The 27,108-nt window shown below is 46.3% G+C and overlaps 1 protein-coding gene across 4 annotated transcripts in view; it reads left to right on the top strand.

The window, feature by feature from the left end:
- fdft1 (farnesyl-diphosphate farnesyltransferase 1) overlaps positions 1-15,964 on the top strand; it is a 45,311-nt gene extending 29,347 nt beyond the window's left edge. For 3 of the 4 annotated variants that reach the window (XM_080200903.1, XM_080200902.1, XM_080200905.1), the window contains exons 4-8: positions 10,100-10,228; positions 11,528-11,719; positions 12,198-12,374; positions 12,537-12,689; positions 14,633-15,964. In XM_080200903.1, the coding sequence (XP_080057029.1) occupies positions 10,100-10,228; positions 11,528-11,719; positions 12,198-12,374; positions 12,537-12,689; positions 14,633-14,848 (867 nt within the window). In that variant the 3' untranslated portion in view covers positions 14,849-15,964. The remainder of the gene's footprint in view (positions 1-10,099; positions 10,229-11,527; positions 11,720-12,197; positions 12,375-12,536; positions 12,690-14,632) is intronic. The other variant, XM_080200904.1, reaches the window with a different exon arrangement.
- The last annotated feature ends 11,144 nt before the right edge of the window (positions 15,965-27,108 follow it).

Consider the following 27,108-nt stretch of genomic DNA (forward strand, 5'->3'; position numbering starts at 1 on the left):
CTCTGGGGGGGGACGGGTCCCGCGCGCACTGACTCTCTCTGGGGGGGACGGGTCCCGCGCGCACTGACTCTCTCTGGGGGGGGTATGGATCCCACGTACATAAGAACATAAGAAATAGGAGCAGGAGTAGGCCATCTAGCCCTCCGAGCCTGCCCTGCCGTTCAACAAGATCATGGCTGATCTGAAGTGGCTCAGTTCCACTTTCCCGCTTTCTCCCCATAACCCTGAATCCCCTTGCCGACCAAAAACCTATCTACTCGCGTCTTAAATATATTTAGCGAGGTAGCCTCCACCACTTCAACGGCAGAGAATTCCAGAGATTCACCACCCTTTGAGTGAAGAAGTTCCTCCTCAACTCTGTTCTAAACTGACCCCCCTTTACTTGAGGCTGTGCCCTCTAGTCCTGCTGTCCTTTCTGAGCGGGAAGAACCTCTCCACCTCTACCCTATCCATCCCTTTCATCATCTTATATGTCTCAATGAGATCTCCCCTCATCCTTCTAAACTCTAATGAGTACAAGCCCAGTGTATTCAGCCTCTCCTCATAGCTCAACCCCCTCAACTCCGGTATCAGCCTAGTGAACCTCCTCTGCACTCCCTCCAAGGCCAAAATATCCTTGCGCAGGTGCGGTGACCAAAACTGCACACAGTACTCCAGCTGTGGCCTCACCAGTGCCCTGTACAGTTGCATCAAGACCTCCCTACTTTTATATTCAATTCCCCTCGCTATGAAGGCCAGCATCCCATTCGCCTTCCTGACCACCTGCTGCACCTGTAGGCTGGGTTTTTGCGACTCATAGAACATAGAACATTACAGCGCAGAACAGGCCCTTCGGCCCACGATGTTGCGCCGACCAGTTACAAAAACAATGACCCACTAGCCTATACCAATCCATTTTCGTCCATAAACCTATCCAGAGATCTCTTAAACGCCCCCAAACTAGACGCATTTACAACTGCAGCAGGCAGGGCATTCCAATCCCTCACCACCCGCTGGGTAAAGAACCTACCCCTGACATCCGTCCTGTAGCTACCCCCCCTTAATTTAAAGCCATGCCCCCTCGTGCTAGCTTTCTCCATTCGAGGAAAAAGGCTATCACTATCCACCCTATCTAAACCTCTAATCATCTTATATGTTTCAATAAGATCCCCTCTTAGCCGCCTTCTTTCCAACGAAAACAACCCTAAATCCCTCAGTCTCTCCTCATAGGACCTCCCCACCATACCAGGCACCATCCTAGTAAACCTCCTCTGCACCCTCTCCAACGCCTCCACATCCTTCTTGTAATGCGGGGACCAGAACTGCACACAGTACTCCAAGTGCGGCCGCACTAGAGTAGTGTACAGTTGCAACATTACACTGCGACTCCTAAATTCAATCCCCCTACCAATAAACGCCAAGACACCGTACGCCTTCTTAACAACCTTATCTACTTGATTCCCAACTTTCAGGGATCTATGTACACACACACCTAGATCCCTCTGTTCATCCACACTATTCAAAGTCCTCCCGTTAGCCCTATACTCGACACATCTGTTGCTCCTACCAAAGTGAATTACCTCACACTTCTCCGCATTAAATTCCATCCGCCACCTCTCGGCCCAGCTCTGCAACCTATCTAAGTCTCCCTGCAGACTATGACACCCTTCCTCACAATCTACCACACCTCCAATTTTGGTGTCATCAGCAAATTTACTAATCCACCCAACTATACCCTCATCCAGATCATTAATAAAAATTACAAACAACAGTGGCCCCAAAACAGATCCCTGAGGCACACCACTCGTAACTGTACTCCATGATGAATATTTACCATCCACCACTACCCTCTGTCTCCTATCTGATAGCCAATTCCTGATCCAACTTCCTAGATTACCCACAATCCCATACATCTGCATTTTCTGCAGAAGCCTACCATGGTGAACCTTATTGAACGCCTTACTAAAATCCATGTATACCACGTCAACTGCCTTGCCCCCATCCACCTCTTTGGTCACCTTCTCAAAAAACTCAATAAGGTTAGTAAGGCACGACCTACCCGCTACAAAACCATGCTGACTATTTCTAATCAATTCATTACACTCCAAATAACTATAAATCCTATCCCTAATAATTTTTTCTAAAACCTTGCCCACAACAGAAGTAAGACTCACCGGTCTATAATTCCCGGCAAAGTCTCTGTTCCCCTTCTTAAACAATGGGACAACATTCGCTATCCTCCAATCCTCCGGGACTACACCAGAGACCAATGACGACCTGAAGATCTGAGCCAGAGGCTCTGCAATCACCTCTCTAGCCTCCCAGAGAATCCTAGGGTAGATCCCATCCGGACCAGGGGACTTATCTATTTTCAGCCCCTCAAGAATTTCCAGCACATCCCCTTTATCAACCGTAATACTGTCTATTTTACACCCCTGCAACCCAATGTCCTCCTCAGCTATATTCATGTCCCCCTGCGTGAACACCGAAGAGAAATATTGGTTCAATACTTCTCCAATCTCCTCCGGTTCCACACACAACTTCCCCCTGCTGTCTGTAACTGGCCCTAATCTTGCCCTGACCAACCTTCTGTTCTTGACATACCTATAGAACGCCTTAGGATTCTCCTTAATCCTATCAGCCAAAGTCTTCTCATGTCCTCTTTTAGCCCTTCTCAACTCACTCTTCAACTCCCTCCTAGCCAATCTAAAGCTTTCTAGTGCACTATCTGAGCCCTCCAATCTCATCCGAACATAAGCCTCCTTTTTCTTTTTAACCATCGACTCAACTGCACAAGGACCCCCAGGTCCCTCTGCACCGTAGCATGCTGCAGCTTTTCGCCCTGTAAGTAATAGTCCTTCCTACCATTATTCCTGCCAAAGTGGATAACCTCACACTTGCCAACATTGTATTCCATCTGCCAGGCCCTCTCCCACTCGCTCAGCCTATTTAGATCCCTCTGCAGACTTTCCATACCCTCCGCACAATTTGCTGTTCCACTTATCTTTTTGTCATCAGCAAATTTCGACACCTTACACTCCGTTCCCTCCTCCAGATCATCTATATAAATGGTAAATAGCTGAGGCCCCAGCACCAATCCCTGGGCACTCTACTAGTCATCAACCACCAATCCGAATAGCACCCATTGACACCCACTCTCTGCCTCCTATTTGACAGCCAATCCCCTATCCACACTAACACCCTACCCCCAACTCCATGCCCCCTAACCTTCTGTAACAACCTTTTGTGCGGCACCTTATCAAACGCCTTCTGAAAATCAAGAAACACCACATCCACCGGTTCCCCTCTGTCTACCGCACTAGACACATCCTCATAGAATTCCAATAAGTTCATCAGACACGACTTCCCCTTAACGAAACCATGCTGCGTCTGCTCTATCAAACAATTCTTCTCAAGATGCCTTGCTATTTTCTCCTTGATTACAGAGTCAAGCATTTTTCCTACGACAGACATTGAACTAATTGGCCTATAATTCCCTGCCTTTTGCCTGCTACCCTTTTTAAACAGCGGTGTAACATTAACCGTTTTCCAATCTTCCGGCTCTTCCCCGGAATCCAGCAAGGTTTGGAAAATAATCACCAAGACATCCACTATCACCTCCACCATTTCCTTCAGAACCCTTGGATGCATTCCATCCGGTCCTGGGGACTTGTCCACCATCAGTCCCTCTAGTATGTCGAGCACTGCCTCTCTAGTAACAATGATCTCATTCAGGCCCTCCACTCCTACCATCTTTCCATCGTTAACGCCCGGCAAACTATTCGCGTCCTCCTCCGTGAAGACCGAAGCAAAAAAGTTATTCAAGGCCTCAGCCATTTCCTCATCCCCCACCACTGGATCCCCCCCCCCCCCCCCCCCCCCCTCATCCTCTAAGGGTCCAACGTTCACCCTAGCCAGCCTTTTTATATATTTATAAAAACTCTTACTATCCTTTTTTATATTTAGCGCTAGCTGAGCTTCATAGTTTATCCTTCCTTTCTTTATCAACTTCTTCGTCATTCTTTGTTGACTCTCTCTGGGGAGGGTGGGTCCCACGTGCCTGACTCTCTAGGGGGTGGGGGATGGGTCCCACGTGCCCTGACTCTGTGGGGTGGGGGATGGGTCCCACGTGCCCTGACTCTGTGGGGTGGGGGATGGGTCCCACGTGCCCATTGATATGAGTATAGGTGCTGGATTTGAAATACCAAAAGGCCTTTGATAAGCTGGTGATAAAAATGTTGCTGCACAAGATAAGAACTCATCATCTATCTATATTTTTGAACAGTAAAGGAATTAAGGGTTATAGTGAGCTGGCAGTTAAGTGGAGCTGATTCCATGAAAAGATCAGCCATGATCTTGTTGAATGGCAGAGCAGGCTCGAAGGGCCAAATGGCCTTCTCTTGCTCCTAGTTCTTATTGTATATAAGCATGGATAAAGTACTACTTTGCAGGAAACTGACAGTTGGAGTAAACGGGTCATTTTCAGGTTGACAAACTGTAACTAGTGGAACTCTACAGCGATCAATATTGAGGCCTCGACTGTTTACCGTATGTACTAATAATTTGGATGAAGAGGCAGGCTGTAGTGTCACCAAATTTGCAGCTGATAAAGATAGCCAGGAAAGGAAGTTGTGAAGAGGATACAAATAGTCTGTAGAGGGATGGGTAAATGAGTTGGCGTTAAAATTGGCAGCTGTAATGGAGAAGGAGAATAGTATTTAAATGAAGAGGCATTGCAGAACATGTAGGACAAAGTTAGCATGCACGTAAAACAAATAATTAGGAAGTGTCTAGAATTCGCTGCTCGATTTGACGGTGGAGACAGAGAACCTAAACTCTTAAGTTTCTGGATCTGCGCCTTAAGCTGTGTAAGCTACAGGGCTATGCGCCAGGTGCAGGAATGTGGGATTAGAAAAGGCAGCTGGGTATCCTTGGGCTGGCACGGGCAAGACAGGCTGAATGGCCTCCTTTTTGTGCTGTAACTTTCCATTGTCCATAGAACCGTAGAAATGTTGGGTTTTAATGGAAGGATGGTGGAGTATAAAGATAGTGAAGTTTTGGTACAGCTTTATAAGACCACACCACTAGAGCACTACGTACGTTTTTGTTCAACTTATTTAGAGGACTATACTTGCATTGGAGGTAGTTTAGAAGAAATTCACTGGGCTGATTCCTGATAGGAAGGGGTTGTCTGACGTGGAGAGGTTGAGCAGGCTGGGCCTTTACATATCGGAGTTCAGAAGAATGAGAGTGAGCTTATTGAAACATAAAATGACACAAAGATTGGACAAGTGGTTAACAGTGAGGCAGTGTGTCTTGGGCTACAGAAAGATACAGACGGAATGGTGAAACGGGTGGATAAATGGCAGATGGAATTTAACCCTGAAAAGTGTGAGGTGATACACTTTGGAAGGAGTAATTTGACAAGAAATTATTCAATGATAGGACACTAGGAAGTTCTGTGGAACAAAAGGATCTTGGTGTGTTTGCCCATGGATCGCAGAAAGCAGAAGGGCATTTAGTAGGGCGGTGATGAAGTCATTTGGGACACACCTTTATCAATCGAGGCGTAGATTACAAAAGCGGAGAGGCCATGTTGGAATTGCATAGAACTTTGGTGAGGCCACAGTTAGCGAACTGTATATAGTTCTGGTCGCCATATTATTAGAAAGATGTGATTGCACTGGAGGGGGTGATTATGGGATTGAGAGATGTAGATAGAATGGATAAGGAGCAGCTATTCCCGTCAGTTGAAGGGTCAGTCACGAAGAGAGAGAGGCTCAAAGTCAGATGGGATTAGGTGGAAGTTCAGGAGTTTCTAATGGGTCAGTGTTGTCTCAATGGGACGAAGGGTCTCTTCTGCACTGCATGATTCTATGATTTTAAATGTTCTGACGGGGCTTGGCAGATTCAGTGTTGGGAGGATTTTTCTTCATGGGAAATTTAAGGTCTTGTTTACAAATATGGGATATCATTTGAGTTGGAGATGAGGAAGAACTTCTTTGGAGGTTTGTTAGTCTATAGAATTCCTTTTCTTTGGGGCAGTGGAAGCTATGACACTGAATAGCTTCAAAGCTGATTTCGATAGATTTTTGACAGACAATTGAGTTATAGAATCATAGAGGTTTACAGCATGGAAACAGGCTTTTTGGCCCAACTTGTCCATGCCACCCCTTTTTAAAAAGCCTCGAAGCTACCAACCTCACATTTGGCTCATATCGCTCTCTACCCATCGTACCCATGTAACTACCTGAATATTTTTTAACAGACAAAATTGTACCCGCCTCTACTACTGCCTCTAGCAGCTTGTTCCAGACACTCACCGTCCTCTGTGTGAAAAAATTTTGTATCTCTCCCCTCTCACCTTAAACCTATGTCCTCTAGTTTTAGATTCCCCTACCTTTGGGAAAAGATATTGACTATCTAGCTGATCTACGCTCCTCATTATTTTATAGACCGCTGATAAGATCACCCTTCAGCCTTCTATACTCCAGAGTAAAAGGTCCCAGTCTATCCAGCCCCTCCTTATAACGCAAATCATCAAGTCCCGGTAGCATCCTAATAAATATTTTCTGCACTCTTTCTGGTTTAATAATACCCTTTCTACAATGGGGTGACCAGGACACAGTATTCCAAGTGTGGCCTTACCAATGTTTTGTACAATGCAACAAGACATCCCAATTCCTGTATTTGAGCATTATGGGGCACGTGCAGGAAAGTGGAGTTAAGATGATAATCAGATCATAAGACCGAGGTGCAGATTTAGGCCACTCAGCCCACCGAGTCTACTCCGCCATTCCACCGTGGCTGATATTTTTCTCATTCCCATTCTCCTGCCTTTCCCATAATCCCTGATCCCCTTATTAATCAAGAACCTTCTTCTTAAAGACACTCAATGACCTGGCCTCCACAGCCTTCTGCAGCAAAGAGTTCCACAGATTCACCATTCTCTGGCTGAAGAAATTCCTCCTCATCTCTGTTTCAAAGGACCGTCCCTTTAACCTGAGGTTGTGCCCTCTGGTTCTGGCTTTTCCTATCAGTGAAAACATCCCCTCCACGTCCACTCTACCTAGGCCTCGCATATCCTGTAAGCTTCAATAAGATCACCCCTTATCCTTCTAAACTCCCAATGAGTACAGACCTAGAGACCTCAACCATTCCCCATACGACAAGTTTTTCATGCCAGGGATCGTTCTTGTGAACCTCCTCTGGACCCTTTTCAACGCCAGCACATCCTTCCTTAGATACGAGGCCTAAAACTGCTCATAATACCCCAAATGAGGTCTGACCAGAGCTTTAAACAGCCTCAGAAATACATCTCTACTCTTGTATTCTAGCTCTCTCAACATGGGTGCTACCATTGCATTTGCCTTCCTAACTGCTGACTGAACCTGCCCAGTAATTTTGAGAATCTTGAACAATGACTCCCAAGTCCCTTTGTACTTCTGATTTCCTAAGCATTTCCCCATTTAGAAAATAGTCTATGCCTCCATTCCTCCTTCCAAAATGCATAATCTCACACTTCTCCGCATTGTATTCCATCTGTCACTTCTTTGTCCACTCTCCTAGCCTATCCAAGTCCTTCTGCAACCCCCCTGCTTCCTCAATACTACTTGTCCCTCTACATATCTTTGTATCATCTGCAAACTTAGCAACCATGCCTTCAGTTCCTTCTTCTAAATCTTTAATGTATGTTGTGAAAAGTTGTGGTCCCAGCACCGATCCCTGAGGCACACCACTAGTCACAGGCTGCCATCCTGAAAAAGACCCCTTAATCCCCACTCTCTGCCTACTGCTTGTCAGCCAATCCTCTATCCATGCCAGGATCTTACTTTTAACATCATGGGCTCTTATTTAACAGTCTCATAAGAACATAAAAAATAGGAGCAGGAGTAGGCCATCTAGCCCTTCGAGCCTGCCCCGCCATTCAATAAGATTATGGCTGATCTGAAGTGGATCAGTTCCACTTTCTCGCTTTCTCCCCATAACCCTTAATTCCCTTGTCTATCAGAAACTTATCTACCTGTGACTTAAATGTATTCAGTGAGGTAGCTTGCAGCACTTCAATGGGCAGAGACTCACTACCCTCTGAGTGAAGAAGTTCCCCCTCAACTCTGATCTAAACTGCCCACCTCCTTATTTTGAGGCTGTGCCCTCTAGTTCTGCTATCCTTTCTAAGCAGGAAGAATCTCTCTACCTCTACCCTATCTATCACCTTCATTATCTTATATATCTCTATAAGATCCCCCCTCAGCCTTGTAAACTCCAATGAGTACAGACCCAGTCTATTCAATCTCTCCTCATAGGCTAACCCCCTCATCTCCGGTATCAGCCTAGTGAACCTTCTCTGCACTCCCTCCAAGGCCAATATATCCTTTCTCAAATGCGGCGACCAAAACTGCACACAGTACTCCAGCTGCGGCCTCACCAGTACCCTGTACAGTTGCAGCAAGACCTCTTTGCTTTTATATTCTATCCCCCTTGCTATAAAGGCCAACATTCCATTCGCCTTGTTGATCACCTGCAGACTGGGTTTTTGTGATTCGCGTACAAGGACCCCCAGGTCCCTCTGCACTGTAGCATGCTGCAGCTTTTCGCCTTTTAAATAATAATTCCTCCTACTATTATTTCTATCAAAGCGGATAACCTCACATTTGCTAACATTATACTCCATCTGCCAGGTCCTCGCCCACTCACTCAGCCTATCCAGATCTCTCTGCAGACTTTCCGCGCCTTCCACGCGATTTGCTTTTCCACTCATCTTCGTGTCATCAGCAAATTTTGTTACCCTATACTCAGCCCTCTCCTCCAGATCATCTATGTAAATGGTAAACAGTTGAGGCCCCAGCATCGATCCCTGTGGCACTCCACTGGTCACCAACTGCCAACCAGAAAAGCACCCATTGATTCCGACTCTCTGCTTCCTATTAGATAACCAATCCTCTACCCACGCTAACACCTTACCCCTAACTCCGTGCACCCTAACCTTTTGCAGCAACCTTTTGTGAGGCACCTTATCAAACGCCTTCTGGAAATCGAGAAACACCACATCCACCGGTTCCCCTCTGTCTACCGCACTAGTCACATCCTCATAGAAACCCAATAAACTCGTTAAACGCGACTTCCCCTTCACGAGTCCGTACTGCGTCTGCTTGATCGAGCCGTTCTTTTCCAGGTGCCTCGTTATTTCTTCTTTGATGATGGATTCTAGCATTGAATATGCGGCACCTTGTCAAAGGCCTTCTAGAAATCTAAATAAATCACGTCCACTGGTTCTCCTTCATCTAACTGCCTTGTTACCTCCTCAAAGAACTCAAACAGATTTGTCAGACATGACCACCCCTTGACAAAGCCATGCTGATTCAGTCCTATTTTATCATACACTTCCAAGTACTCCACAATCTCATGTTTAATAACGGACTCTCAAATCTTGCTAATGACTGAAGTCAGGTTAACAAACCTATAACTTCCCATCTGAGGCCTCCCTCTCTTAAATAGCAGTGTTACATTAGCTAATTTCCAGTCCTCTGAGACCCTCCCTGCCGTAAGAAGTCTCACAACACCAGGTTAAAGTCCAACAGGTTTATTTGGTAGCAAATGCCACTAGCTTTCAGGGATTTTCTTCTTCATCAGGTGAATGGGAGTTCTGTTCACAAACAGAGCATATAAAGGCACACACTCAGCTTACTGAATATTGATCAGAGTGTGAGTCTTTACAGCTATTCAAGCCTTAAAGGTGCAGACAACCACCTCCCCCGCCCCCCCTGCAAACTGCCCTTAGTTTAAAGCCTTATCCACAGCCCTAGTTATGAAATTTGCCAGGACTCTGATTGTACGATGATTCATTGATTCATATGAAGACCGTCCTATCGGAACAGGTCTCCTCTTCCCCAATACTGGTGCCAGTCATGATCTTATTGAATGGCCAAGCAGAATCTGTGGGTCAATTGACCTACTTCTGCTTCTTTTCCTTATGATCTGACGCTTGGTGGGGAGCGGGTCCGGCGCGCTCTGACACTTGGTGGGGAGCGGGTCCGGCGCACTCTGACGCTCATTGCTTTTATGATTCTGTCTCTAGGCCACTTCTAATTCTGGTTTCCACTATTGCTATCTGACCTAGGTATCCTTGGAGTTCCGCTCATTGGCCAAGGTCTATCAGGATGTGATTGCAAATATCTGCCTGAAAATGGGAGTTGGAATGGCTGAATTTTTGGAAAAAAAAGTTGGATCTATCAAGGAGTGGGACATGGTAAGGCAAAACAGTCTGGCTATTGGTAGGTTTTATGTATAGGAGCAGGGGTGTCTTTGTGCAATTATACGGGGCCATGGTGAGGCCACATCTGGAATATTGTGCGCAGTTTTGGTCTCCTTATCTGAGGAAGGATGCTTTTGATGGTGTATGAGTAGATAGCAAGTCAGTTAGTGTGTTTGTTGGAGTTCAGAAGAATGAGGGGGATCTCATAGAAACCTATAAAATCTAACAGGGCTAGGCAGGGTAGACGCAGGGAAGATATTCCCGATGTTGGAGGTGTAAGGATATGGGGTAAATCATTTAGGACTAAGATGAGGAGAAATTTTTTCACCCAGAGAGTGGTCGGCCTGTGGAAGTAACTAATACAGAAAGTAATTGAGCCCAAACATATGTTTTCAACAAGTAGTTAGGTGTAGCACTTAGAGGATCGAAGGATACTGGGGGAGTGAGGGGTGGTGGAATCAGGCTGTCAGCCATAATTGAAATGAATGGCAGGGCAGGCTCAAAGGGCTGAATTGCTTCCTCCTGCTCCTATTTTGTGTTTCTGTGTGTCATATGGAATGTTGTAGAGTGTTGGGTGTGGTGAGTGAGGATGGTATGATCTTTTTCAGTGAAGTTTATGTTCAGGTACAGCCTTTCTTTTTTTTACATGTGGTGCAGGTCTCGTTGGCAAGGACAGCGTTTTTGTCCATCCCTGACTTCCCCTTGAACCATGTAGTTTGCCACACCATTCCAGGCAGCAGTTAAGAGTTGACCACTTTTCTATGGGTCCAGAATCACATGTAGGCCAGACCAGATAAGAATGACAGATTTCTTTCCCTTGTGATGGGATTTGAACCCTTGTCCCCAGAACATTAGCCTAGACTCCTGGATACTAGTCCAGTGACATTGCCACAAAGCCACAATCTGCTGGTGAGTTTTCAGTTAGACCACAGGCTGTGACGGGTGGTATGTATGTATGACAGTAGCTCAATAGTTGTTTAGGTACTGAAGGAATTGAGGAATATGGGTATAGTGCAGGAAGGTGAAGTTGAGGTGGAAATTGGCCTTGACCTTATTGAATGGCGGAGCAAACTCAAAGGGCAAAATGGTCACCTCAGTTTCATAAGTTCTGTGTTACTCCTGTCTGCGCCTTGGATAGATCAACTGATTGTTGCAGAAGGTTTGAATGTTTGAACATGGATAATGATGCAGCCATATACTCCAGCAGTGGAGTGCACTGGATAATGGAAGTGGCATGTTTGACTCTGTTCCTGTGAGCCCTGCTGAATGTTCTTTTTGCATTTTTATTTTCAGTACTGTCACTATGTGGCAGGGCTTGTTGGAATTGGCTTATCTCGTCTCTTCTCAGCCTCTGAGCTGGAGGATCCAGTTGTTGGGCAAGACACTGAGCTGGCCAACTCCATGGGCCTTTTCCTGCAGAAAACCAACATCATTCGGGATTATTTGGAGGACCAGCAGGAAGGCCGGGAGTTCTGGCCGCAAGAGGTGAGTGTGTTAACTTATCAGTCAGAGGGTAGGGGCAGGACAGGCAAGGATTTCATGGGGTGCAGTCCAAACACTGATCTGTCCAGTATACCCTTCCTACACCAGTTCCTTTGGATTTGGGGTGTGGGAAAAGCCCTGTTTTGCTTTTCTCCCTGAAAGTTGAACTGAAATCTAGCTCCCTGCAGCCAGTCTGTCCAAGTTTCACCACCTCACCTCTGCAGTTTTGAACTAGCTGTATTTTATGGCAAGGATGAAGGCCATGGTTTCCAGAATTCTTTCAGTGACTGAGCTCCCTATCCCCCTTTCCCTCGGATGCTAGGCTTTACTCATTTCCTTCATATTTTCTAAAGCTGGCTGAATCCTGTTTACCCCAGTCTTTCTGGCCAGACATTCCTTGTGACCTTTTGTCACAGCTTCCTATGCTGTCCAGTTGTTGAGGCACAATGTTACTGGTACTGCTGCCTGTTGTGTGTTTCAGGTCTGGAGCAAGTACGCAGAGAAACTGTCTGACTTCACCAAACCCCCAAATATTCAGGCAGCACTGCAGTGCTTGAATGAGCTGATAACCAACGCCCTGCAACATGTCCCAGATGTTATTAAGTACTTGTCTCGGCTCCACAATCAGAGTGTCTTCAACTTCTGTGCTATACCACAGGTAGGCATTCTCCAATCAAGTATAGGTTGGTGAGTGAGGAGAGTCGTGCAGAATCTACCTGACTTTTATCTTTGTCACCTGTGTGCTATATATCTCCATAAGCCTCTGTTATGTTCACATGTTGGATCTGCATTTGTCTGACAGTCTGCCTGTATGTTTCAGGTGATGGCTATTGCCACGTTGGCTGCCTGTTATAACAACCCACAGGTTTTCCGTGGTGTGGTGAAGATCCGGAAAGGTCAGGCTGTGACTCTGATGTTGGAAGCAACCAACATGGAGGCTGTGAAAGGGATGATTCGGCAGTATACTCAAGTGGTGAGAATCTGACTAAATGCTCTGGTTTCAACAGAGGGGTGTGATGTACTCTCACTGAAAATGCCCTTAGTTCCACACCGCAGAAGGAATCTTGCTGAATGTAACTGGTTGCAATTTAGGAAGCCATTCAACTTGACAAAACCATGCTGGCTCTCTCTAAGGGCTGGTTCATTCTCCAGCCCTTCCCCTGCAACCTTGTATGTTATTCTTTCTTCAGGTACTTTGCCATTTCCACGTCAGGAAATGAACCTGCCTCCACCAAGCCCCCAGGGGAGTCCATTCCAGATCCAAACGATTCACTGCCAGGCACCTTAAATTAGTATCTGCTGACTCTCAAGCCTTCCAGCACAGAATTGATTTGATTTATTATTGTCAAAAGTATTGTTTCCTGCATGCTCAACAGACAAAGCATACCATTCATAAAGTACATGGGGGGGTGGGGAGAAGGAAAGGGGAGGATGCAGAATGTCATGTTACAGTCTCACCTAGGGTGTAGAGAAAGATCAACTTTAATATAAGGTAGGTCCATTCAAAGGTCTGATGGCAGCAGGGGAAGAAGTTGTTCTTGAGTCGATTGGTATGTGACCTGAGACCTCTATATCCTTCCTTAGCAGAAGAAGGTGGAAGACAGTATGTCTGGGTTACGTTGAGTCCTTGATTATGCTGGCTGCTTTTCTGATGCAACAGGAAGTGTAGAGGGAATCAGTGGATGGGAGGCTGGATTACAGTGGATTACAAAGCTGGACTGGGCTTCGTTCACAGCTATTTACGTAGAAACATAGAAGATAGGAGTAAAGAGAAGGCCGTTTGGCCCTTCGAGCCTGCTCCGCCAATCATCACGATCACGGCTGATTGTCCAACTCAATAGCCTAATCCTGCTTTTTCCCCATAACCTTTGATCCCGTTTTCCCAAGTTCTTTATGGTCTTGGTCAGAGCAGGAGTCATACCAAGCTGTGATATGTCTGGAAGAATGCTTTCTATGGCGCATCTGTAAAAATTGGTGAGTTATAGTGGACGTGCCGAATTTCCTTAGCTTCCTGAGAAAGTAGAAGTGTTAGTGGGCTTTCTTAACTATTGTGTTAGCATGGAGGGACCAGGGCCGGTTGTTGGTGATCTGGACACCGAGCAACTTGAAGCTCTCGACCCTTTCTACTTCTTCTATGTAGACAGTGGCATGTCCTCCATAAGTTATCTCCAATTGCAACGGCATCTTGATCAATTGGGCCAGTGGGCTGAGGAATGGCAGATGGAGTTTAATTTAGACAAATGCGAGGTGATTCACTTTGGTAGATTGAACCAGGGCAGGACTTACTCAGTTAATGGTAGGGCATTGGGCAGAGTTACAGAACAGAGAGATCTAAGGGTACATGTTCATAGCTCATTGAAAGTGGAGTCACAGGTGGACAGAGTGGTGAAGAAGGCATTCGGCATGCTTGGTTTCATCGGTCAGAACATTGAATACAGGAGCTGGGACGTCTTGTTAAAGTTGTACAAGACTTTGGTAAGGCCACACTTGGAATACTGTGTGCAATTCTGGTCACCCTCTTATAGAAAGAATATCATTAAACTACGAGGAGTGCAGAAAAGATTTACTAGGATGTTACTGGGACTTGATGGATTGAGTTATAAGGAGAGGCTGGATAGACTGGGATGAAGTAGAAAGGGTGGAGAGCTTCAAGGCTGCCTGTGTCTCTGCGCGTCCCGGCATGACAGCCACGAATCCGAGGTAAGTATTCATACTCCTACCATTACCTAGCTGTAGTCAGCTCCGCTCCCAGAAGCATCTCCATTTCCTCATGAAGTATATCATGATCCTCCCTGTGATTCACTATGCTTCAAGTTTTGTCATTGCAAATTTTGTAGTTGTGCCTCTCTGCCCATGTTTAATATTTGTCAAGAAAAGCAGTGGTCTTAATACCTGCCCCCTCTTGTTTTGTTTCAGATTGGACAAAAAGCCCCAGGTGCAGGGAGCTCTGGAGTCAGGACACAGCAGATCGTGGTGAAGGTGGAATCTCTGAGTCAGTGTGATGGAGAACTGATGTCCCGCAGCCACCTTTCACCAATCTACCTTTCCTTGGCCATGTTCTTGGCTGCCGTTAGCTGGCAGTACTGGCAGACCCTGACTTGCAGCTCAGAGAAGTACGTGCATGGGCAATGAAAAATTTTTCTTCTATCTCTACCTTGGGCTAGTTCTCATTCTACATGGGGAACAAGAGGACTCTGTGACCACAGCCGCGCTCACTTCAAGAGGATACTCAGCCAACAGTCTCCTCAAAGGATTCATTCTTGATCGATCAATGCAGTAAATCTAGACTACAAACTGATAGTTCCAGCTCAGGACCCCAGCTGTGTCCTGTGGCAGGACACACATTGGTGTTCAAACTGAGCACATTGTCAAAGGAAGAGCTTGCAGGAGCTTTCCATTACTGTCAGATTTCTAATGGAATGGAGCAAACTCTGTAGAAGACTGCCCCTTAGCCAAAAGATTGAAAACTCTGTACCTTCCCTGAGAGTGATTGATGGAGACGATGTAGCAGGAGCTTTACTGTCTAACCCTGTGCTGCACCTGTCCTGGGAGTGTTTGATGGGGGAGAGTGTAGAGGCAGCTTTACTCTGTATCTAACCCCGTGCTGTACCCACCCAGGGAGTGTTTGATGGGGGAGAGTGTAGAGGGAGCTTTACTCTGTATGTAACCCCGGGACTGTTTGATGGGGACACTGTAGAGGGAGCTTTACTCTGTATCTAACCCCATGCTGTACCTGTCCTGGGAGTGTTTGATGGGGGAGAGTGTAGAGGGAGCTTTACTCTGTATCTAACCCCGTGCTGTACCTACCCAGGGAGTGTTTGACGGGGACAGTGTAGAGGGAGCTTTACTCTGTATCTAACCCCGTGCTGTCCCTGTCCTGGGAGTGTTTGATGGGGGAGAGTGTAGAGGGAGCTTTACTCTGTATCTAACCCCGTGCTGTACCTGTCCTGGGAGTGTTTGATGGGTGTTCACTACCATGAGGCTCCTCTCAACCCACGATGATCTTTCGTGTCTGAGAGGCGAAACCAACACCTGAAATGTGTGTGTGCGTGCGGACTCCTCTGTGAAGTTGTCTGTGCCCATGCCCTCACCCCTCCAACTGCTGTCAGTTTTGGTGGATGTTGGGCTGCCTATCCGTGATTAAGGGAAGCTTCCATTCCTGGTGATTAGGCATTTTACATAACCTTGCTGATGGTCAAATTTTCAGAATTTAATAAATGAGTTTACATGTGTGTTTCAGTAACTGTTCTTTATCTGTCACTGCCTTTTGTGTCTTGCATCCACTATTAAAACCAAGAGGAACGCTAAAAGATGGTGGTATAGTGGTATTGTCATGCTGTCGCTGGGCTGGTAATGTGGAGACCCGGGGTAATGCTTAGGGGACTTGGGTTTGAATCCCCCTCACGGCAGATGGTAAAGTTTCTGCAAAACATAAGAACATAAGAAATAGGAGCAGGAGTAGGCCATCTAGCCCTTCGAGCCCGCCCCGCCATTCAATAAGATCATGGCTGATCTGTCGTGGCTCAGTTCCACATTCCCACCCTCTCCCCATAACCCTTAATCCCCTCACTTATCAAAAACCCATCAACCCGCGTCTTAAAAATATTTAGCGAGGTAGCCTCCACCACCTCAACGGGCAGAGAATTCCAGAGATTCACCACCTTTCGAGTGAAGAAGTTCCTCCTCAACTCCGTTCTAAACCGCCCCCCCCCTTTATCTTGAGGCTGTGCCCCCTAGTCCTACTGTCCTTTCTGAGCGGGAAGAGTCTCTCCACCTCTATCCTATCCATCCCATTCATCATCTTATACGTCTCAATGAGATCTCCCCTCATTCTTCTAAACTCTAACGAGTACAAGCCTAGTTTATTCAGCCTATCCTCATAGCTCAACCCCCTCAACTCCGGTATCAGCCTAGTAAACCTCCTCTGCACTCCCTCCAAGGCCAAAATATCCTTGCGTAAGTACGGCGACCAAAACTGCACACACTACTCCAGCTGCGGCCTCACCAATGCCCTATACAGCCGCAGCAAGACCTCCCTACTTTTATATTCAATCCCCCTCATTTAAAAAGTATTGAGATGAGCATTTGAAACAGCCTAGCATACAAGTTATGGATCAGTGCAGACATGATGGGCCAAATGGCCTCTCTTTGTGCTGCAAGATTCTGAGATTGTACCCTTTCCAGACATGCCTTGGAGCTGTCTGGAGGAGGATGTCCTGAGTGGAGGTCCCTCTACATAGAAATCCACCCCCTTAACATCAGAGAATTGGTGTGGAGGGTGTTGCATGCAGCAGTCCCACACAACTGCAGATTGCTTTGGTTCACAGATCTCAAAATACCTGCCCGGTTTTGTGAAGTGCGGGGACTGCGTTTACTGAGGTTGTTTTAGACTGCATTCCATTCTCAATTTTTTAAAAATCTTTATCCCTTAAAAACTTCCCTGTGAACCTGCTCTGGCCTGGCAAAACTTACCATCAACAGGGTCCGGACAGCGGGTGATCCAGGGGGTTGACTGACCTGACTGTCTGCCCCTGTACCGTGGCTACATTCGGGGCCGAGTGTCCCTGGAGAGAGTGTGTGTGGAGTCTAGGAATACAACTGAGACTTTCCGTGCCTGGTGCGGATAGAGGTGTCTTCTCAAACCTCTCCATTACACTTTTGTTTGTTTTCAGTTTCATTTGTTGTTTGTTTAAGGCAGTATCCCTCTACAGGTTGCCTCTTTCATTTGTCCCATAATCTGTTGATTTATTTTAATTGGTTATGTAATTTAGAAACTAGAAGCAGGGATACACCATTTGGTTCTTCCAGCCTGCTCCGCCATTCATTTTGACCACGGCTGATCATCGAATTCAATATCCTGATTTCCACCCCCCAGCCCCAAATATCCTTTGATCCCTTTAGCCCTAAGAGCTATATCTAATTTCTTCTTCAAATCTGACAACGTTTTGGCCTCAACTACATCCTGTAATGAATTCTACACGTTCACCACCGACTGGGTGAAGAAATATCTCCTCACCTCAGTTCTAAAAGGTTTACCCCTTATAAAGAACTAGGATTAGCCATCTGGATCCTCGAGCCTGCTCTGCCATTCAATAAGATCATGGCTGATCTTTTTGTGGACTCAGCTCCACTTACCTGCCTGCTCACCATATCGCTTAATTCCTTTACTGTTCAAAATTTATCTACCTTTGCCTTAAAAACATTCAATGAGGTAGCCTCAACTGCTTCACTGGTCAGGGAATTCCACAGATTCACAACCCTTTGTGTGAAGAAGTTCCTCTTCAACTCGATCCTAAATTTTGGAGGCTACGCCCCCCAGTTATATTTTCGCTAGCCGGCGGAAACAACATCCCTGCTGCTATCTTATCTATTCCCTTCATAATCTTATAAGATCTCCCCTCATTCTTCTGAATTCTAATGAGTATAGCCCCAGTCTACTCAATCTCTCCTCATAAGCCAATCCTCTCAACTCCGGAATCACCCTAGTGAATCTCCTCTGCACCCCCTCCAGTGCCAATATGTCCTTTCTCAAGTAAGGAGACCAAAACTGTACACAGTACTCCAGGTGTGGCCTCACCAGCACCTTATACAGCTACAATTTCATTGTTTTTAAACTCCATCCCTCTGGCAATGAAGGACGAAATTCCATTTACCTTCTTCATTACCTGCTGCACCTGCAAACCAACTCCTTGAGATTCCTGCACAAGGACACCCAGGCCCCCCTGCACAGCAGCATTCTGCAATTTTTTACCGTTTAAATAATAGTCCATTTTGCTGTTATTCCTACCAAAATGTATGACTTCACATTTACCAATGTTGTGCTCCATCTGCCAGGTCCTCACCCACTCACTTAGACCATATATATCCCTTTGCAGACTTCCAGCGCCCTCTGCACACTTTGCCACCCATCTTAGTGTCATCTGTGAATGTCCCCAACTCCATCTATGTAAATCGTAAACAATTGCGGTCCTAGATCCCTGAGGCACTAGTCACTGATCGTCAACCAGAAAAGCACCCATTTACCCCCACTCTTCGCTTTCTGTTAGTTAACTAATCCTTTATCCATGCCAATGCATTACCCGTAACACTGCACCTTTATCTTTTTAGCAGTCTGGTGCGGCACCTTGTCAAATGCTTTCAGGAAATCCAGATACACATCCACAGGTTCCCCATTGTCTACTCCACATGTAATGTTCTCAAAGAATTCCACCAAATTAGTCAAACATGACCTTCCCTTCATGAACCCATGCTGCATCTTACCAATGGGACAGTTTATATCCAGATGTCTTGCTATTTCTTGATAGATTCAAGCATTTTCCTCTTACAGAAGTTAAGCTAACTGACCTATAGTTACCTACCTTTTGTCTACCTCCTTTTTTAAACAGTGGCATCACATTATCCTCAGACTATGACCCCTAGTTCTGGACTCCCCCACCATTGGGAACATTCTTCCTGCATCTACTCTAGCTCATCCTGTTTGAATTTTATAAGTTTCTATGAGATCTCCTCACACTCTTCTAAATTCCTCTAAAATAGTAATCTAGAGTCCCAGGTTAATGCTCTGGTGACATGAGTTCAAATTCCACCATGGCAGCCAGTGAAATTTAAATTAGTAAATTTGGAATATAAAAGTAGTTTCAGTAATGACGACTATGCAAGTTATCGGTGTTGTGAAACCCCCCCATCTGGTTCACCAATGTCCTTTAGAGAAGGAAATCTGCCGTCTCTTCCATCTGACTGCAGATCCACAGCAATGTGGTTGACTGTTAACAGCTCCTTGAAATGGCCAAACAAAACATTCAAGGGCAGCTAGGGATGAGTAATAAATGCCAGACTGCCAGCAATGTTCATGTTTCATGAACAGAAACTTCTCTATTTGTTTAAACGTGGTATGTGATTAAAATAGAGCTGAGGGGCCAACAGTTTAAAATTTTCAGTGTTTGTCTGCCAGGGGGACTGAGCCACAAAAGCAACACTAAGCCTCTTCGATTGCACCTGCTCTTAAGAGGGAACTGAAAGATCTCCAAATAGTGAGAGGAAACAAACAGTTGGGATCTAAAATCCTGAATGTCACTGCAAATGGCACTGTTATAACACAAAACCATCCCCTGATCATTCTGACTCAGGCTGAGTTATTTCATCACCAGCAGAATTATAGAATTGTTATGGCTAAGAGGGAGGCCATTTGGCCCATCATATCTGCACCGGCTCTCCAAATAAGTGTCAAGGCTCAGTGGCATTCCTCTGCCTTTTCCCTGTACCCCTGCACATTCTTTCTATTCAAGCAATTATTCAAGCTCTCTTGAATGCCTCAATTGAACCTGCCTCCACTATGCTTCCAGGCAGAACATTCCAGATCCAAATCACTCTGTGGAAGATTTTTCTTATCCTGTTTGCTTGTTTTGCAAATCACTTTAAATCTTTTCGTTCTTGATCCTTATACAAGTGGGAACAGTTTCTCCCGATCTGTCCAGCCCCCTTCATGATTTTGAACATCGCTATCAAATCTCTTAGCCTTCTCTCCAAGAAGAATAATCCCAACCCCTCGAAGCATGAAGCTTTTCATTCCTGGACTAATCCTGTAAACTTTTCTGCACTCTTTCCAATATGTTCACATCCTTCCTATAGTATGGGGTAAAACACAAATCCCACAACACCAGCTTAAAGTCCAACAAGTTTATTTGTAGCAAAAGCCACAAGCTTTCAGAACAGGCTGTCCCTTCTTCAGGTGGCTGGGAGTTCTGATCACAAACAGGGCGCAAAGACACAAACTCAGTTTACATGCATAATGATTGGAATGTGAGTCCTTACAGCTAATCAGTTCTTAAAGGTACAGACAATGTGAGTGGAGAGAGCTTTAAGCACAGGTTAATGAGATGCATATTGTTTCCAGACAGGACAGTTATTGAGATTTGCAAGTCCAGGAAAGTCATGGGGGTTACAAATAGTGTGACATGAACCCAAGATCCCAGTCGAGGCTGTCCTCATGTGTGCGGAACTTGGCTTTCAGTCTCTGCTCAGTGACTCTGCGCTGTCGTGTGTTGCGAAGGCCGCCTTGAGGGACGCTTACCCGAAGATCAGAGGCCGAATGCCTGTGATCGCTGAAGTGTTCCCCAACAGGAAGAGAACAGTCTTTCCTGGTGATTGTCGAGCAGTGTTCATTCATCCGTTGTTGTAGCATCTGCATGGTCTCTCCAATCTACCAAGCCTCGGGACATCCTTTCCTGCAGCGTATCAGATAGACAACATTGGCCGAGTTGCAAGAGTTTGTACCGTGTACCTGGTGTGTGGTATTCTCACGTGAGATGATGACATCCGTGTTGATGATCCAACACATCTTACAGAGGTTGCTGTGGCAGGGTTGTGTGGTGTTGTGGTCACTGTTGTCCTGAAAGCTGGGTAGTTTGCTGCGGACAATGGTCTGTTTGAGGTTGTGCGGTTGTTTGAAGGCAAAAAGTAGGGGTATGGGGGTGGCCTTGGCGAGATGTTCGTCTTCATCAATGACATGTTGAAGCCTCCAGAGAAGATGTTGTAGCTTCTCCGCTCCGGGGAAGCACTGGACGAGGAAGGGTACTCTGTCCACCGTGTCCTGTGTTTGTCTTCTGAGGAGGTCAGTGCAGCTTTTCGCTGTGGCGCGTCAGAACTGTCGATCGATGAGTCAAGCACCATATTCTGTTCTTATGAGGGCATCTTTCAGCGTCTGGAGGTGTCTGTTGCGATCCCCCTCGTCTGAGCACATCTTGTGTATACGGAGGGCTTGTCTGTAGGGGATGGTTTCTTTAATGTGTTTAGGGTGGAAATCTGGCAGGGAGTCATCGGGAGGCATGGAGTGGGCAAGTGTAACAGTAACGGTCTACTCTTAATGAAGATCTGTGCAGCACACGACCTCCTCATCACCAACACAACCTTCCGTCTGCCTACCCATAACAAGACCTCCTGGATGTACCCCCGCTCTAAAGCATTGGCATCTTATCGACTATGTCATTGTCAGGAGAAAAGACAAGCAGGATGTCAGAGTGACCAAGGGCATGTGTGGTGCTGACTGTTGGACAAATCACAGGCTCACTGTCTCCAAAATGAGGCTCCGCATCAGATCCAAGAGGCTACCTCAAGGAAGCAAGGTTATGAAAAGAATCAATGTGGCCAAGCTAAAGAACCCCAGCGTAGCTTCAGCACTGGCTGAAGACTTAGAAATCAAGCTTGCTGACCTACACCTCGCAGGCAGCGCTGAGGACGACTGGGAATGCTTCAGGGATGCTGTCCATACATCTGCGATGAAGACACTCGGGGCCCTCCACCTGCAATCAGCATGATTGGTTTGGAGAGAATGATGAGGAGATACGGGATCTACTTGTTGAAAAGCACCATCTTCATCGGGCCTGTCAGAACGACCCATCATCAGCAGCCAAGAAAAATGCTTTTACCAGCACTCGTGGGATAGTCCAGAATAAACTGCGTAAAATGCAGGATGCCTGGCTGAGCACCAAGGCAGGTGAAATACAGGGTTACGCTGACAGAAACGACTTGAAACGGTTCTATGAAGCCCTCAACACTCTCTATGGACCTCAATCTCTCAGGAGTTCCCCCCTCCTGAGTACAGATGGTACAACTCTCATTACAGAGAAGGCTTGGATCCTGCAGAGATGGGCTGAACACTTTGAAGCCGTCCTCAACCGACCGTCATCTATTAACGATGAGGCAATAGACAGGATTCCCCAGGTTGATATCAACAGCACCATGGATGTCCCACCGGTAGTAGCCGAAGTCACGAAAGCTGTCAGCCAGCTATCCAGTGGCAAAGCCCCAGGGGCAGGTGCCAAACCCGCAGAGATCTACGAAGCAGCTGCTGGTCCTGTACTTATCGAGAAGCTCACCGAGTTGTTCCAGTCCTTTTGGAAGCAAGGGTCTATTCCTCAGGAACTTAAAGATGCTTCCATCGTACACCTCTATAAGAGGAAGGGCAATCGGCAAGTATGCAACAACCACCGAGGAATCTCACTGCTCACCATCACAGGAAAATCCCTCACAAGAGTCCTGCTAAACCGTCTGGTCACTCATCTGGAGCTGGGCCTGCTTCCAGAGTCACAGTGTGGCTTCCGCAAAGGTCGCGGAATTACTGACAGGATTTTTGCTGCGCACTAACTTCAGGAGAAATGTCAGGAGCAGAATCACGAGCTCTACACAACCTTTGTTGACCTCGTAAAAGTCTTCGACACTGTCAGCCGACAAGGCCTGTGGAGAATCATGTCAAGGTTTGGCTGCCCCCCCCAAATTCATTCAGATGGTACGCCAGTTCCACGATGGCCAGAGTACTAGATGGCGGAGAATCCTCTGAGGTATTCCCAGTCACCAATGGCGTCAAACAGGGCTGTGTGCTCGCACCCACATTGTTCAGCATGATGTTTACTGCCATGCTGAATGATGCCTTCCAGGACAGTGTTGCTGGAATCAGCCTCAAGTACAGAGTGGATGGGAAGCTCTTCAACCTGAGGAGACTTCAAGCTATTACCAAAGTGTAGGAGACTGTTCTGAGAGACTTCCTTTTTGCCGATGACTGCGTCCTGTATACTGGCTCGCAGCCAAAGATGCAAGTCAGTATGGACAAATTTTCCACGGCTTGTGACAACTTTGGACTCATCTTTAACATTAAAAAGACTGAAGTCCTGCACCAGCCTGCTCCTCATGCACCGTACACAGAACCCATAATCACAATCAAAGGGCAGAAACTACAGGCAGTGGACTAGTTCACTTATCTTGGCAGCATCCTCTCCCAAGCAGTGACTACTGATACAGAAGTTAACTGCAGAATAGCAAAGACAAGTTCTGCTTTTGGTAGACTGTGCTCCACTATATGGGAACATCGAGGAATCAGCCCAGCAGCAAAACTGAAGGTCTACAGCGCCATGGACTCACTACCCTCCTGTATGTCTGTGGAACGTGGACTGCGTATCGAAGGCATGCAAGACAGCTCAATCATTTCCACATGATTTTCCTTCACAGAATATTATGCATCCAACGGCAAAACAAAATACCAGATGCTGAAGTTCTCTCTAGAGCAAGTCTACCATCAGTCCACACACTGCTGATGAGAGCACAGACCCGGTGAGCAGGTCATGTCATCCGAATGTCAGACGAGCGCAAAGCCAAGCAGCTCCTTTTTGGGGAACTCTCTGCTGGAAGACGCTCGCATGGAGGGCAGAAGAAATGTTTCAAAGACACACTCAAGACCTCCCTGAAGTCGGTTGACATTGACATGACCACCTGGGAAACGCTGGCACAAAACCGCCCGACCTGGCACTGCCCCATCCACAAGGATTTTCAAACTTACAAAACAAGGTGCATTGCTGAAGCACAACTTAAGTGCGAGCTGTGCAAGTCCAGATCCACCAGTGCAACAACTAGTGTCTACACAAATCTGTCCAATATATGGCAGGACATTCCGTGCCCGAATTGGCCCTGATCAGTCATCTTCGGACACACCGCAACCAGCCTCAAAATGTCTAATGGTGTCGAGGTCCCTCATCAATGACGATGGACCAACAACATAGTATGGTGCTCAGAACTGTACACAATATTCTAGCTAAAGTTTGGAAACAGAAAATAGGAGTAGACATAGGCCATTTGGCCCTTTGAGCTTGCTCTACCATTCATTATTGAAACTAGAACTAAAGGGTATGGCCTCAAAATAAGGGGAAGCAGATTTAGGACTGAGTTGAGGAGGAACTTCTTCACACAAAGGGTTGTGAATCTGTGGAATTCCCTGCCCAGTGAAGCAGTTGAGGTTCCCTCATGGAATGTTTTTAAGGCAAGGATAGATTTTTGAACAGTAAAGGAATTAAGGGTTATGGTGAGCAGGAGGGTAAGTGGAGCTGAGTCCACAGAAAGATCAGCCATGGTCTTATTGAACGGTGGAGCAGGCTCAAGGGGCCAAATGGCCCAGTCCTGTTCCTAGCTCTTATGTTCTCATTATGGTCATGACTGATCATCCAACTCAATAGTTTGTTCCTGCTCCTCTTCCCACACCCCTCATCCTTTGATCCTTTTGCCCCATGAGTTATATGTAACTTCTTGAAAGCATATGATATTTTGGCAGTGAATTCCACAGACTTACCACTCTGGGTGAAGAAATTTCTCCCCATCTCAGTCCTAAATGGAATATTTGTATCCTCCAAGTATTATTCCTGATTCTGGACTCCAATACCTTCCTGCATCTACCTTATCTAATCCTATTAGAACTTTGTAAGTTTCTATGAGATCTCCCCTGGCAAATATAACCACAATGTTGCAGTATTTAGCACTGCTACCTCACAGCTCCAGGTACCGGGGTTCGATTCCTGGCTTGGCTCACTCTCTGTGTGGAGTTTGCACATTCTCCTCATGTCTCCGGGTGCTCTGGTTTCCTCCCACACTTCAAAGATGTGTGGGTTAGGTGCATTGGCCATGCTAAATTCCCCCTTAGTATCATGGGATGCAGTGGCAGGCTGGGGCCTAGGTGGGATTGTCGTTGGTGCAGATTCAATGGGCTGAATGGCCTCCTTCTGCACTGTAGGGATTTCCTGAACTGACCCAATCTCTCCTCATACATCAGTCTGACCATCTCAGTCTGGGAACCCTTCATAAGTAAAAAGTCTGTTTACGCCAGTCCAACGCCGGCATACCCACATCATCAACCCTTCATAAGAACATAAGAAATAGGAGCAGGAGTAGGCCATCTAGCCCTTCGAGCCTGCCCCGCCATTCAATAAGATCATGGCTGATCTGTCGTGGCTCAGTTCCACTTTCCCGCCCTCTCCCCATAACCCTTAATCCCCTCTCTTATCAAGAACCCATCAACCCGCGTCTTAAAAATATTTAGCGAGGCAGCCTCCACCACTTCAACGGGCAGAGAATTCCAGAGATTCACCACCCTTTGAGTGAAGAAGTTCCTCCTCAACTCCGTTCTAAACCGCCCCCCCTTTATCTTGAGGCTGTGCCCCCTAGTCCTACTGTCTTTTTTCAGTGGGAAGAGTCTCTCCACCTCTATCCTATCCATCCCATTCATCATCTTATATGTCTCAATGAGATCTCCCCTCATTCTTCTAAACTCTAACGAGTACAAGCCTAGTTTATTCAGCCTCTCCTCATAGCTCAACCCCCTCAACTCCGGTATCAGCCTAGTAAACCTCCTCTGCACTCCCTCCACTCACTGCACGCCATAGCAAGAACATCCTCAGATAAGGAGACCGAAACTGCACACACTATTCCAGGTGTGGCCTCACCAAGATCCTGCACAATTGCGGAAAAACATCCCTGCTTCTGTACTCGAATCCCCTGGCCAACATACCTGCCTGCTTACCTTCAGTGACTGGTGTACGAGATCACCCAGGTCTCATTGCAATTCCCCTCTCAAGTTATAGCCTTTGCCTTCCAGTTTTTGCTACCAAAGTGGACTACTTCTCATTTATCCACATAATGCATCTGCCATGCAGTTGCCTACTCACTCAACTTGTCTAAATCACACTGAAGGATATCTGTATCCTCCTCTCAGCTCATCCCCACACCCAACTTTGTGTCAGCTGCAAATTTGGAGATCTTACATTTTTGTTCCCTCATCTAAATCATGATATATATTGTGAATAACTCGGGTCTCAGCACAAATCCTGCCATACCTCATTAGTTACTGTCTGCCATTTGGAAAAAGACCCGTTTATTCCTAATCTTGATTTTTTGCCTGCCAACCAGTTTTCTATCCATCTTAATACATAAACAAGGTACTCAATACACTAGTTAAGATTCAGCATAATCTCCTTACATTTGTACCCTAAACCTCTATTGGCAAAGTCCAGAATATTAAATGATTTAAAAACTGCTCTCTCCACATGTCCTGCCTCTTTTAATGACCTTTGCATTTAGACACCCAGGTCCCTCTGCTCCTGCATGCTCTTCAGAATTTTACCTTTTATTTTCCATTGTCTATGTTCTTCCTACCAAAATGCATCACTTCACATTTCTCCGCATTGAACTCCATCTGCCACCTATCTGCCCACTCCACCAACTTGTCTTTGTCTTTATGAAGCTCAACATTGTCTTCTTTGCAGTTTACAATACCGCCAAGGTTTGTGTCATCTGCAAACTTTGAAATTGTCCCGTACACACCAAGTCTAGATCATTAATATATCAGAAAAAACAATGCTGACCCCTGGGGAACACCAAACTTTCCTCCAACCCACAAAAGATCTGTTGACCATTACTCTCTGCTCCCTATTTTCCAGCCAATTTTGCATCCACATTGCTACTGTTCCTATTATTTCATGAGCTGTGATTTTTCTCACAAGTCTGTTGTGTGGCACTCCTGAAAGTCCATGTACACCACACCAACATCAATACCCTCATCTACTCTCTCAATTACCTCC

This window comes from Carcharhinus amblyrhynchos, chromosome 12, assembly GCF_965287045.1.
Source record: "Carcharhinus amblyrhynchos chromosome 12, sCarAmb.v2.hapA, whole genome shotgun sequence".
In the NCBI taxonomy this organism is placed as follows: Eukaryota; Metazoa; Chordata; class Chondrichthyes; order Carcharhiniformes; family Carcharhinidae; genus Carcharhinus; species Carcharhinus amblyrhynchos.